Below are 13,284 nucleotides of genomic sequence, written 5' to 3' on the forward strand. Positions count from 1 at the left end.
CATCCCTCCCGCTCATCTTCCCGCTTCTTCGTCATCCTCATTGTCATCATACCCATTTCCTTGATTCTTAATTCCAGCTAGAACCGTCACATCCTCTCATCCCCCATACATACCCCGCCCGCTTCGCAGACCCGCCCACTTTTTTTCCTTCTTCATGATCCCCACTGCGACACCCCTCATCCCCCCACGCTTCATCGCTCCCGCCTCGTCCGTCTCTTCCATTTACCGGCACCCTCGCTACGTTTATCACTCCCCAAACTTGTATCACCCACGTCTCGCTTCATCGGTCACTTTCACCGCTTCTAGCCTCAACACCTCGACATGGACGCTACCGCTTTTCCGCACTCCCAACCTCAACCCCACCCGCACCCTCATCCCGTTTACTCCCCACCCCTTTTCGACAACACTCTCCCAACCTCGCACGACCTCCCTCCAAACCCCATTCTCCACCATTCCGTCCCTTTCCCAACCTCATCTACATCCTCCCCTCTCGCACCGCAATCTGCTGCACCGCCCCAAATTCCACTCTTGTTCTCATCGTTGACTCAGTTACCCCAACAACCCCAATCCTCCCCTCTGCCGCTCAGCTTCTCTTCCTTATCAACCCCGCCTCCAGTCCCAAAACGACGTCGCACCACAGCCCCATTGCTCCCTCAGCCGTCCCCGTCGACTTCCGTCCCTCTTTCTACCCCGCGAGTTCGTCGCAAAACCCGCTCTCGCACTTCCAATGCCTCACAATCCTCTCAGAAGACCTCGCTCAACGGACTCAAAACGTTCACCATGTCTGTTGTTGCGAAACTCAAGCAGTATCATTCCTCCTCCTCCTACACTGCCGTAGCCGACGAACTTGTACGTGACGCTTTCGACAGACTCCGCAACGACGGTCAACCCTTCTCAGCTGCAGAGGTCGACAAGAACATCAGGCGCCGAGTCTACGACGCTCTCAACGTGCTCGCTTCTATGGGCTTCGTCGCCCGATCTGGCAAAGACGTGGAGTGGAAAGGCATTGCTGGTTTTATGAGGCACGTCGGCCTACGCATCCCTAACGTGGAGGCAGATGCGACCGGAAGGGGTACCTGCGAATGTCAGTCAGCAGGCAGCTCCGGTGGTGTCAGCGCAAGGCAACAGGGCAATGTTACCGATGATAACTCTGGGATCACTGTGCATACTTGCAATCTCGGTCCAGTCGAACGTTGCAAGCTTGAGAATGAGCGAATGCGCAAACGCATTGCTGAGAAGCGAGCCAGGATATCTGAGTTGAGCAGCCAGGAGGCATATCTAGAAAAAATTGTGACGCGCAATGCATCACGAGATTCGACAGGGGTTACGACGGGCTTTGACGTTCTTGTCAGTGACGACATGGAATACGTTCGGCCGGACCCAAACCGAGTAGACCTTCCTTTTGTGATGATTAGTACCAAACCAGGAACCGATATAAATGTGGAGATGGAAGACGACAAGGAGCAAATGGTTTTTCGATTCGATGCGCCTTTCAAGATCCATGAAGGCTACTCGATAGTGGGGCAGGTTTGTCAACAAGAGGAAAGGGATAGGGAGGCAAAACTTGCGTTGGCAAAACTGAGGGAAGAGAGTGAGATGATGAAAAAATGCGGGTCATGGGGGGATTTCTGCATTGGCGATGCGCAGTTCCCATCACCGGTGACCGAGATCGCAAGCAAGTCACCGTGTGATGTGGTGAGGTTTGAGGAAAGTATCCCACCTCCTTTGTTTGGCGGGGCGATGAAACGGCGGTCGCCTCCATGTTTTGCGCTACACAGGCCCGATTCGGGCTACATCCGATAGGTACATTTGTTCCAGCGATAGAAGCATGTCATAAATATTTGCCCACTGTTTGGGCAGGACTGAACACAGAAGCGAGACATGTTGCCGGTATGACGCCTATGACACCTTTACTGTATGTATGTATGGTACAGTAATCCCAACACTCAACAATGCGCTTATAACGGAGAAAGTTGTACCACTTAAGAGCATTATTGCTATCATCGAGATGAATATATAACTCAGGAATTGCACATACTGTAGCACACACATTGATGTCAATGTGTGTGCTGTACCAGCTCTGGTACTGTGCCGTATTGTGCTTGTGTTAGTGTCGAAAAATAGAAATACTGTACTTGCATCGTGTTATGACTCATTGCTGGTCGCTTCGGTCGCTACCGCGAAAACCTCTACGATTACCCTACGAAGGGTACCAGCAACTGAAAGCATTAAGAATTCTTCAGACTGCGCAGTCCGATGGACAGGCTAAACAAGCCCGCTTTGTAAACAAAGCCCCGAGGTCAAAACTCGAAAAATGGCGTAAAGCCGTCGCTGGCGCCGGCCGCTATTGGCACCTTAGCCCACAGGTCGGCCACCTGCGGAAGGGTGCTGTACCCCTGTAGTACAGGGGTACCCTTCCTGGCCGGGGCAATTTGGGAATTTTTTTGGCAGAGCCCCACAAGTTTTGAATGGCACTATCCCGAGCAGCCAAAAAGTGTCCGCTACAGCCAGTCGGGTGTCCATGTGCCATCCACGACGAAAAGACGCTGGCAAAAACAACCTGTTGGAAGCCATTCGACATTTTCCGATACGTGCCAAAAGGGCTCAAATGGCAAAAAGGGGCAATTTGGTGATTTTAGTTATGTACTGGAAAACGATAACAGAGATTCCACAACTTCCTCTTCACCCCTCAAATCCTTACTGAACGCTTGCCTCGAGAGTGTACTACTCATTGCCGCTCCGAATCTCGCCCCAGAAGTCGGAGAAAAACGTTCAGGCTGTAGGTACCGCATAAAGACAGGTCCCGTGAGGGACGTACAGTACCCTTGGTACTGTAGTGTAACTATCGAAACCTACATTTTTGCGAAGCCCTCGGGAAGGTGAATTGAAAAAAATTAAAACTTTTGGCGGTGAGGATCGAGAGCCGAAATTCCGGCCACCATATTTGCACAACACGGATCATGGGATAGGTCCAGTAAAGCGCTTAATTGTGGATAGAGCTGCGACACTCGCACCCTGCCCTCGCACCCTCAGCGTTGAGAGCACTCATTCTCTTCACCGAGTGAATTTCGTGAGATCACTGAGGGAAAGGCGTCAGGGAGTTGGGCTATCCCGCACGTACGCATCGCTGATTTCGGCATCCTTTCGATCTCGATTGACATCCATTGCTTCATGAAGAGTGCACCACCGCGGTCGCTGTGATCGCCTGAATCCATACATGTGCTGAAGTCTAACAAACCCTTGTACTGCTTCCGCATTAACTACAGCCCTAATGTCAGTGTTATCACGCTTGACATCTTGGGTTTCTCGAAATGCTCATACACGACCACGATCAATTTCTGCCTCTCCATTTGCGTTTTCCGTCCGCACTATCACGCATGACATCACCCGCCCTCGCGTCATTCAGCGAAAACCAACGACTCCATCGAATCGCCATACCGCTTTGACCGACAGGTCTGGTCTCTACAAAGGTCGCCCTCATCCTCGTCTCTCAGTCGGGTTACCACGCCGCGCCGGTCGCTCCAGAACGACCGGCCGCATAACGGTTCGCCATAAGGGTGGCGGAAACAAGCGAATGTACAGAATAATCGATTTCAAACGCACAGCCTGGGAGTCAATCCCTGGCATCGTGGAGAGAATCGAATACGATCCAAACAGATCCGCGCTTATCGCACTGGTAAGACACAAGACAAAGTGCAAGGCCGTTCCAAAGAAAGTCAGGCCTGACCGCTATGCCTACATTATCTGCCCAGCAGGGCTGCAGATTGGGCAAGAGGTCATCGCCAGTCGATCGACGAGGGTCGACGTCAAGACTGGCAATGCAATGACCCTCCGCTTTGTTCCAGTGGGCACTAAGGTCCACAATATTGAACTGAGACCTGGATATGGTGCCCAGATGTGCCGATCCGCAGGTACCAGTGCACAGGTTCTTGAGCGCGACGAAGGTCGCGGGCTTGCTTTGCTACGGCTTCAGAGCAAGGAACAAAGACTTGTAAGGTTGCAGTGTATGGTTTCGATAGGCGAAGTGTCAAACCCGGAGCACAAGAATCAAAGCTTTGGGAAAGCCGGGCGAATGAGGTGGAAGGGCATTAGGCCAACAGTGAGGGGTGTCGCCATGAACCCAATCGATCATCCCCATGGTGGTGGGGAAGGTAAAACTTCCGGAGGAAGACCATCTGTTTCTAAATGGGGTAAACCCACTAAGGGTTATAGAACCAGGTCGAAAAAGAAGAAGAATCCACATATTGTCAAGCGACGTTTTGAAAGATAAAACACAGGAAAATTTCTCCAGATCGATTGCAAGTAAATCATCTGGTGTTTGCTTGTTTACATTCGCCGCGAAATCACGCTGGAACTGGAGGGAACACTTCTCTGAAGCTTCTTCCAGCCAAGGACCAGTATGAAAGCCTTCAGATTTCACTGAGCTAAGGTTTTGTTCTCTGTACAGTTTTGTACAATATCTCTACAGTATTTATCTCTTCAATAATGTGGCAATTGACTAGCAAGGGGCTTTTGAATATCATTCCTATCTTGGCGTTAAGAAATCTTCCCCTGTAGACAACCACAACATATCGTCCTGGCACATTTCATCTGTGCTTGTGATTTCTCCGCCACTGCGGGTGAACACCCTTGCGAATGTTCCTTCAAACTGAAGTTTCGAACGAGAGTGCTCGAAAAATTCACTGAAGCTCTCGGGCAACATCAGGGCCATTCCACCTTTAAGTCGCCCATTAACATGAACCGTGACTCTAGTCTTCGAAGGTGGAGGTGGGGCAACGACAGCAGCGTTCCCTGGGTTGGCCATGGACGTGTTCATGAAGGAAGAAACCATTGGTGCGTACGACAAACCGAGACTCGTCATTGGGAATACGACAGGTATTGTTGGGCTGCCACTACTGTTTCGAGAAATTAGAGAATTTGCGGCTCCATGCGTTGCTTGCGCTGATACCATTGTCGACATAGGATCGCTCGACTTCGCGTCCCGGGATACTGCTGGTCCTCCCCAGGTTGCAACGTGGGTGGATTTCTCAGACATCCCTACCCCGAAACCATTGCCACCTGTCGCTATATGAGGATGCAGATTACCCGCCGCAGATGCATTCCTCCCAACCACGGACACGTTCTCAACCTTCTCGGCAGGTAATCGGGGGGCCAACGGAACTCCAGACGTTGCAGGCCGAGATGCTATCGGAGTCACGGATACTCCGCCTGGAGAAACAGCCGCGGGATGGGTGGACGTGGCAGAAGTTGGCACTCCTTGCGGAAGGGCTTGAAGGCCCATAGGAGGCCAAACAAGCGAAGTCGCACCATGGGCAGCAGTTTCTTGAGACATGTCTGCTTCAGTAACATCATGAATGGACTTCTTCTTTCGCTCTGAGTCGCTTTTGGCTTGTCGCAGAAAATATTTCTGGGCATGTGATTGGCATTGATTGGCGTTTCGAGTCTTAACCTCTACAGCAATTTCCTTCCATTTCCCTTTGCCATGGCGCCGCATTGCCTGGAGGAAACGTCTATGTTCATCTGTTGTCCACGAACGCTTAAAACGAGAACGGCGAGGTGGGATTGCCATCTGGCGAATAGCAGGGTGCGCAGAGCGAGTATGTCCACCAGGCTTCACGATAGTATGCAGAGGTCCATTGCCGGTTTCGTTCTCTGTACCCGTCATTGCCTTTCCGGACGTAGAGTTAGAAGACGTTGAAGCATCTGTCGTAGAAACACCAGAGCGAGGCCTTTTTGCGGACGAGTTTTTCTTGGAGTGAAACGGACAGCTTCCGATTCGACCACATAATCGACCTCGTTGGTTTGCAACACCGCATACTGGGTACCCTCTTCCGTTGAACGCCTGGCCATTGACGAATATGATGTCGTTGGCGCCAATAACCGGCGGGGCCTCCTCGTGTGGTTTCGTAGGTACCGCAGCTTGAACGGGACCGGGAGCTGCAGGTGCGAGCGGCACCGGTACAGGTGCCCCAGGAGCGATATGACGCGTTGTTGTCATGAGCGAAGACATACGAGGCTTAGCAGTTTGAGCGGAAGCGGAGAGGTTGATAGCAACTTGATGTGAAGAGCAGAGGTGCGGAAGAGTAGCGAGGTTGGTAGTGTAGCATAAAGGAGAGGATCGCGAGCACGGAAAGGGCCGGGAATGAGCAGGGAGATGATGTGCCGTATAAGCCTTGATTGAGAGAGATCAAATGAATTCCTTTGCACTAGGTCCGGAGGTCGGTTTTTGCAGATAGATAGAATATCGTTTGAGGTCAGGGCTTTAAAAGAAAGAGAGCTCTGGGAAGATTATAAGATGAGAAGTCGAGACAATACAGGCGAAGTGGATGTGCCGCGCGCAGTCTTTTAAGGTCGGAGGAATGGAGCTAAATGTAGAGAATTGCGTAGGCATGTGGATAGGGGCGTGTGGCAGGTGAAGACAGACGCTAAGAAGTGTGATTGGGCATGGTGAGTGGCGGCAAGGCGGAGTGGGTAGTCAAAGAGAACAAGGCAGCCCAACTGTTGGTCAAAAGCCTAGCGTGTGGACGATATTGTTTGGGACGAAGCGGTGTGTGCAACTTCCTTGAAGCGGGAAGTATGAAGCCACGTCTTGACCGGCGTGGAAACAATGCAAGAGAGTAGAAGACGCTGAGAGATGAATTGTAAGGGGAAAGGCCGGGAAGGAAGGGTGTCAAAGGAGGAAAATTGGTGCTAGATAGAGCAGTTCGACAGACCAAGCGGGAGAAATGAAGCGGTGCAAGACAACCTCGCGACACGGGTCACAGGCTTTGAGCGGTGGAACAGGTGCTACGACTCGGTCGTGAACAAAGAATCTGCAATGACAACCGATGCGTCGGTGAGGGGCTATCCCGCATCGTATTGGGGCTACCATGGGAACAGATGAAGGCACAGTGTAAGATGGAATCATTGGAATGTCACAAGTGTGTGTCGACTATTTGATAAAAGTAGATTGAATTCAGTCATTGTGCGGGATTGGCCAATTAATGGAACGCAGGTACAAGACTCGTGGATAAAACTGTGTCTGACAGGACATGCACCACGCTGCTGCTCCACATGTCTGGCGGGTTCTCGTCGCATAGTTGCCATGATCCGTGTTGTCTTATTTATGGAGATGTGTTTTATTACAGTGTACTGTAAAACTGCCCGATGCACGACGCGAGATGCCTTCTCAGTAACCTTGAATTCAGCCCCAAATGATCGACGTGCATCGGCAATTACAGTACTGTATCGGCAGTAGACAAACAAGACTTGTTTTAATTGGTCCAAGGTAGCCCCGAACGTCTGTACTCTGCAGGCCAATCTGTGGCCACAAGAGCAGTAGAAATGCCCCGGAACATCCTTTCACACATACATCATAGCAAGGGGAAGGAGGAGTATCCCCGCCTTGTTTCCAGTGTCCATTGGCTTTTCCGTGTCGTTTGGATTGGCGCAGTGCTTGATCTGCCATTCTCTTTACCTTGTTCTCCTGGGACATGTTGTTCACACGCGCCAGATTCAGGTCTCACGAGCTCGCGTGGAGTACTGTACCCTTACCAGTACCAGGCGTACATGTGCCCACCCCACAGTCTCGCAATTTTCGGCACATTCTTAGGAAAGTGAAATGCCTTTCGGTACAGAGGCTTTACCAATCCCCAATGCTGCCAACAGCTTGCACTATTGACGCTGCCTGTAAATTACCTGTTGCTTCGTTGATCTGACCTTGTTTATAAAACAGCGTAATGGACAGCACTGTACCTGAAACCTGTGGTGATTATGCGCCACATACAATTCTACGCAGATATTTATTCTGCTGTTTCCCTTCTTAATACGCCGTTGCTTGCACACACTGCGTGAACCACAAAATATCTCACCAATTCCAATTCCCATAACCTCAGTAAAGTTACCCCTCAACAGTTCAGTACCACGAGAGCCACTTACCGCCAGTGCTCTCCTCACTTCATATGGACATCCTGTGTATGTACACAATATTGAGCCGTACAAGCATACACACGTACGGTGTTGCGGCGTGGAAAAGATGTATGGCACGGAAAACACGCATCCACGTATTGTCCTCAAGTTTACACCGACGGACAACGCTTTCTTGATTGTCTCCCCTCTATCGCTGCCATTTTTCACGAAATCAGATTCTCATCTGCCTCTCAACTCAGGCAGCTTCCGAGCCATGGCTGGCCGCTTAAGGAAACACGTCATGGCTCCGCTCTTTTCTGCCTTCCGACGACCGTCAGTTATAGAATACCACTGCAGTACTGTACAGTACCAAGGGTTACTGCACAGCAACACCACTGTATGTACAGTGCCAAGGGTACAGTGATACACCTTTTTCCGCCCAGAATCAGTACCTCTTCTTTCCACCTCCTCCCACGCTCACCTCTATGATCATTCCCCTTCTACCGCTCTGACTGATCTACTCACAACCATTAGGGCAGCATTGCATCTCTCCCTGCAGGCCTCTCTGTCCTTCTTAACATCACTTGCACCATGAAACACGCACGCCTCTTTGTCATCCCAGCAATGGCCTTACACAGCTTTTTTTGGTCAACGTACAACCCTCGATCAGAATGTGCAATAGTTTTCATCGCCAAATTGTACAGTAGTGTTGTCCCACATTGGGCTCTAGTTCCCACACCGCACTCCTTTCATTCCCCCTCTCCGACGTCGTCGTGATAAGTATGCCCTGATATTCCGATCGCTGACTCCGTGCAATATGCATGCAGTACACACGCGGTTCATGGTTGTGACTCATGTCTCGCTCAGCTACATTCTCTACGAGCTATTCATCCATATTGTCCTGAACCACGTGCCCTTTATCTCTGTAATAAAACTCCTTACGATGCATTGCAGTGGCAACGCCGAGATTCCCTCACATCGCTATGACAAATGAAAACAAATATAGCTCTTTGGAGGTACTTGGGTAACGGCATATTCGATCTTCCATTAGTGAGACTAACGATGCCATTCTTCATTGTGTGGCCGTTTCAAAGTTACCGAGGCTCCCATTTCTAAATGAACAACTGTACAGATAAAAGCAATCAAGTCGTCACTGGATGTATCCTGTGAAATATGAATGAACTGCGCATGGCCCATGGTTTTTCGTGCTGATAGCCATGGTCTTCATTAATTTGTATGCAACTTCGAAGTTCTTGAACGCCCTGCATCAGCTGTACATATCAAGAATCATAGATGACCCGAAACTGACGGTATACCCTAGACTCATAAAATGCTGCACTATCCCAGCCAACTTAACCATAGGTGTTGTCTTTTCTCTTTGATATGCACAGAAGGGACTTTTTCCTTGTACGCACTACGCTAGCGTACAGTGTTTGAGGACAGTTTGCTTGCAGCCCTTCGCAGCCCTGCTCATCCACGCTCTTCGAAAAGCGCCCCACAAGTGATGAAGTAGTACTCTTCAACTGCCTGACCAAGCTGACATAGGTGGCTTTTTTCCGTTCATCTAAGAACATGAACAAAACTGCACTCCACCGCATGTCTGAGTCTATAGATAAAAATCCTTATATTCGATTCTCTGGGCTCTCTGGGCCATCTGTCTCACCGACTAGCCTCTTCGGGAAGTGGCTCTGAGAGTTGGCCTAAGCCCGCAAGAGGCCATCGTGCCCGCACGTCGAGGTTGGTATGATCGTCTGCAATGCCCCTTCTCAGGCGTTCCACAGCAGCCCATGCCACCATCACACCGTTGTCCGTGCAAAGATTCATCGGGGGAATTGAACAAGACCAGCCTTGCGTCGCGCAAACTGATTCTAGTCTTGTTCTTATAACTGCGTTGGCGGCCACACCACCGGAAACTACAAGGGTGTTTACACCCGTCCCACGGTCATCACAAAGCTGCATCGCTCGGGTAACACGCTGTTCAAGGTGACGGACAGCAGTTTCTTGAAAGCTGGCTGCAATATCAGCCATAAGGGACTGATCCGTTTGAACCTGTTCATCTCCTCCTAGTTTGTCTATTGCAACTCTAACCGAGGTCTTTAAACCTGCAAACGAAAAATTGCAATCTGGCCTTCTGTGCATCGGTACGGGAAATGGAATAGCTTTTGGGTTCCCTTTCCGAGCAAGCTTTTCTAGAGCTGGTCCACCACCACCTCCAACTTGCAAACCAAGAAGCCTCGCTGTCTTGTCGTATGCTTCACCTAAAGCATCATCCAGGGTACCGCCGAGTACCTCATACTGCGCCACATCATATGCCATTAGCAATTGACAATGTCCACCCGATACCAGTAGCGTTAAAAAAGGAAACTGGATATTCTCGGCAGTTTTCGTTGCTCGACTAACAAGAACATGAGCTTCGAGATGGTTGATTGCCACAAATTCAGTGTCATGCTTAAGTGCAAGTGCTCTTGCGGCACGATACCCGACTCGCAAACAGACCTCTAGGCCGGGTCCCATCGTCACACCAATAGCGTCGAGGTCGCTGGGAAGCATGGAAGCGTCCCGGAGTGATGATTCAATGACATGTTGAATTGCATCAGCGTGGGCATCACGAGCGACATGAGGCACAACACCGCCCCACTCCTCTGTGAGCTGATCCTGTGAGACTCTGCATTCTCCCAGAATTGTGCCATCAGAATTAATCACTGCAGCAGCGGTGTCATCGCAGGAACTCTCCACGCCAAGAACAACAAAATCGTTTCCTGCAGCAAAGCGAGAAGGGTCCTTCACCGTGGCGTTTCCAGCTAGTTGAGGTACGAGATAGTCCTCCCACGGGCATTCCTCAGCAGTGAGTTGCACAAGCGGATTACCCAAGTCGATACCTTTCGGCACGCCAACGTGTAGTCTTCGGCGACCGCGGGAACAGGTCCAACGGGGAGACGCAGTTCGGGTTCGAGCAAATGATATTCGTGTGTGCAAACTGTGACGAAAAACTCGTGAAATAGGGTATAAATTAGACTGCATACCGGAGAACGAAGAAGATATTGGCGTTAGAAACGCTTGGGCTGAAGACATCGCAGGAGTGAGATGCGCAATTGATGAGCCTTCGCCTTGACAACTCGAAGCGAAGACGTTAGTCGATGATATTAGATGATGAAGCTTTCGGTGGACCACAGTGAAACTGGAATGAGCAGGATTGGCACAAAGCTGAGAGGAACGCCGTTCAAGACACGACGCTTACTGATGCGATCTAATAGTCATTGCGAGAGGCAGAGATATGGGCGCCTTCCTCAACGCGGGTGGAAACCGTTCCTTTCCCTGTTTCGCGACTTTGCACCTAGACTATCCCAACGGCACCGGTATCGCATTCGCCGAGTGAGCGAAAAGTTCCGAGGGAGAAAAGCCACCGAAGCGAATGGTCACACTAGTGGTAAATTGGCCAAGGCGATCTCGGGGTTACTGTAAATGTACTCTAGAGCACGGCACGGCATCACAATACAGTACAGTGTGGAGGACTTGCGGTTGTTGAAGTCACTACTGTACGGCAAGCTGCCGGTGCCGACGAGCTGTACATGGGTACAGCTATGGTTGCGGGTGGTGGCGGCTCGTAGTATCCGCGCGTCGCGCAGCGGTAGGGCGAACGAGGGGGGGAACGTTAGTCGCGAGAGAGGGATGTGGCGCGGCGAAGAAGGAAGGGCACAATGTCCCCCGGGGTCGTAGCCTGCTCTGCCGCCCGGTGCGCCGACCAATTCTGGTCGGCGCTATTTCAATAAAATTGTACACCTAAAATATCCGTCGGCAGCGCCGGTCGCCGCCGGCGCTTTAGCCCGTACACGTGGCCTATTACCACGTGGCCCAACTACACACCCCCCGTTGGCATACTTCGGCGCCGTCGACGGCGGGGGGGCGTGCATCTAGATCTCTCCCGACGCTGATCCCGTGATCCGCACCGATGTATTCCAACACAAACCCTTATCAATCCCCATCTCCCTTTTCTGCATCAGGTGCACGAACGCCGAGTTACACCGCGTCCCATTTCCTGCCCAGCCGCAACTCCTTGAATCCCTTCCGCAATTACCCCTCCGAATCTTCCTCGTGCGCTTTCCTGTCTTGGCGTATTGCAATGCCTCGTGGTGTATCGTCACGCAGCCGCGCCCGTGCAGCAACACCCAACCGGAAGGCAGCTGAATATGAGCCCGACGGCCACGGTACCGACCGTGACGGTAGCGACGAATGCTCAGGCGCAGCGAGGCATCACCACTGTAACATGCAGAGGGAGGAGAGTCTCCTTCGCGAGCTTCTCCACCGGACGATTGGCGTCTACCGTGGACCTTTTCGTGAAGGACACAACGACTACTGTGGGAGCGCGCGCGTTCTTCGAAGCGCTCCCCATCCCTAGCGACAACGTCGCAGTCCTGTCTGCTTGGGTCGCGGCGAGGCCTACAGCGCGCTTCGGATTGATGCAGCTCCGTTTTCTTGGCTTCACCGACGACCTCCGTGCCGCAGACCAGTATTGAAAATCGAGATCGAAGAAGGTGATGGAAGTTGATGAAGGCGGTGGCAAGGTAAGGAAATGTGGGGATGTCGGTAAGGAAGGGAAGGCGTATGAAATTCGCCGCGTCGCGTTCAGCTCAGGCCGGGACACTCGATTCGTTGGTGGAGCGGACCCCGGGTACTTCGCCTCCGACCTTCTTCGAGGGAGACCGTGTACGTTCTGGCCCATTGCGTTTCACACAATTGAAACGCGTCGGCTAGGAGGGGACTCCACCCTCGACGCTGAGCTGGGCAGTGGGATTGAGTCGGACTTGGAAATATCTCCTGGGCGGATTGGGCGGCAGGGGTGCTCGGTGGAACTTGTTTACAATCCGGGCCGGCAGGCAGCGTTTCTCGACGCACTCGACGATTGGTGCACGGAGCACCCTGACCGATTTTACACTCTAAGCTGTCCCCGTGATCGTGGTCCGTCAAGGCATGCCGCCTCTCTGCATTCAAGCTTGCCGGTATTCGCAAGATCCTGTCACGGCCAATGCTTGCGAGCAGCCTTGGCGAACGGCATCCATGCTCTACAGACCCGAAATCGCCCTCAGCATGCTTCAGCGGGGCGTAATGGCTTGTCGGAGCCTGGCAGACGCATCTGCCTGGGTGCAGAACAACGTCAAGGTTCTGGGGCTCCGACAAATTAAAGTGGACCGTGTAGTATAATCACCCCCAACGACGAGGGGGGTGAGTACTGACAGTTCGGAAAGACCCCGATCGGCGGGAAGATAGAAGCACGGCCCACCCACGGTACCGAGCACGGGCTCGAGGTAGCGGTGATAGAGCGGGATCGGGGAGGACGTGCGCACGCAAGAGCGGTTCGACGCCTCGACGCCCCGGAGCGGTACTGGGTGACGATCCAGT

At 51.9% G+C, this 13,284-nt stretch overlaps 4 protein-coding genes; 1 reads left to right on the forward strand and 3 right to left on the reverse strand.

The window, feature by feature from the left end:
- Nucleotides 1-3,029: 3,029 nt before the first annotated feature.
- CHC_T00000318001 (hypothetical protein) lies at nt 3,030-3,257 on the reverse strand. Its single transcript, XM_005719365.1, has one exon. The coding sequence runs from the start codon at nt 3,255-3,257 to the stop codon at nt 3,030-3,032; it is 228 nt and encodes a 75-aa protein (XP_005719422.1).
- A 14-nt stretch (nt 3,258-3,271) lies between these two features.
- CHC_T00000319001 (hypothetical protein) lies at nt 3,272-4,270 on the forward strand. Its single transcript, XM_005719366.1, has one exon. It carries the CDS (start codon nt 3,272-3,274, stop codon nt 4,268-4,270), a length of 999 nt encoding a protein of 332 aa, XP_005719423.1.
- Nucleotides 4,271-4,278: 8 nt separating this feature from the next.
- On the reverse strand, nt 4,279-6,010 carry CHC_T00000320001 (hypothetical protein). XM_005719367.1 is given in 2 exon segments: nt 4,279-4,525; nt 4,526-6,010. The coding sequence occupies 1 exon segment, from the start codon at nt 6,008-6,010 to the stop codon at nt 4,526-4,528; it is 1,485 nt and encodes a 494-aa protein (XP_005719424.1). The 3' UTR covers nt 4,279-4,525.
- A 2,771-nt stretch (nt 6,011-8,781) lies between these two features.
- Nucleotides 8,782-10,959, reverse strand: CHC_T00000321001 (hypothetical protein). XM_005719368.1 is given in 2 exon segments: nt 8,782-9,546; nt 9,547-10,959. 1 exon segment carries the CDS (start codon nt 10,957-10,959, stop codon nt 9,547-9,549), a length of 1,413 nt encoding a protein of 470 aa, XP_005719425.1. The 3' UTR covers nt 8,782-9,546.
- Between the last annotated feature and the right edge of the window lie 2,325 nt (nt 10,960-13,284).

This window comes from Chondrus crispus, genomic scaffold (genome assembly GCF_000350225.1).
Source record: "Chondrus crispus Stackhouse genomic scaffold, scaffold_494, whole genome shotgun sequence".
Taxonomy (NCBI): Eukaryota; Rhodophyta; class Florideophyceae; order Gigartinales; family Gigartinaceae; genus Chondrus; species Chondrus crispus.

Bases quoted from the DNA above. Each gene is read 5' to 3' on its own strand.
- CHC_T00000318001 (XM_005719365.1), bottom strand. From the start codon at position 3,257: ATGCGGAAGCAGTACAAGGGTTTGTTAGACTTCAGCACATGTATGGAT.
- CHC_T00000319001 (XM_005719366.1), top strand. From the start codon at position 3,272: ATGTCAGTGTTATCACGCTTGACATCTTGGGTTTCTCGAAATGCTCAT.
- CHC_T00000320001 (XM_005719367.1), bottom strand. From the start codon at position 6,010: ATGTCTTCGCTCATGACAACAACGCGTCATATCGCTCCTGGGGCACCT.
- CHC_T00000321001 (XM_005719368.1), bottom strand. From the start codon at position 10,959: ATGTCTTCAGCCCAAGCGTTTCTAACGCCAATATCTTCTTCGTTCTCC.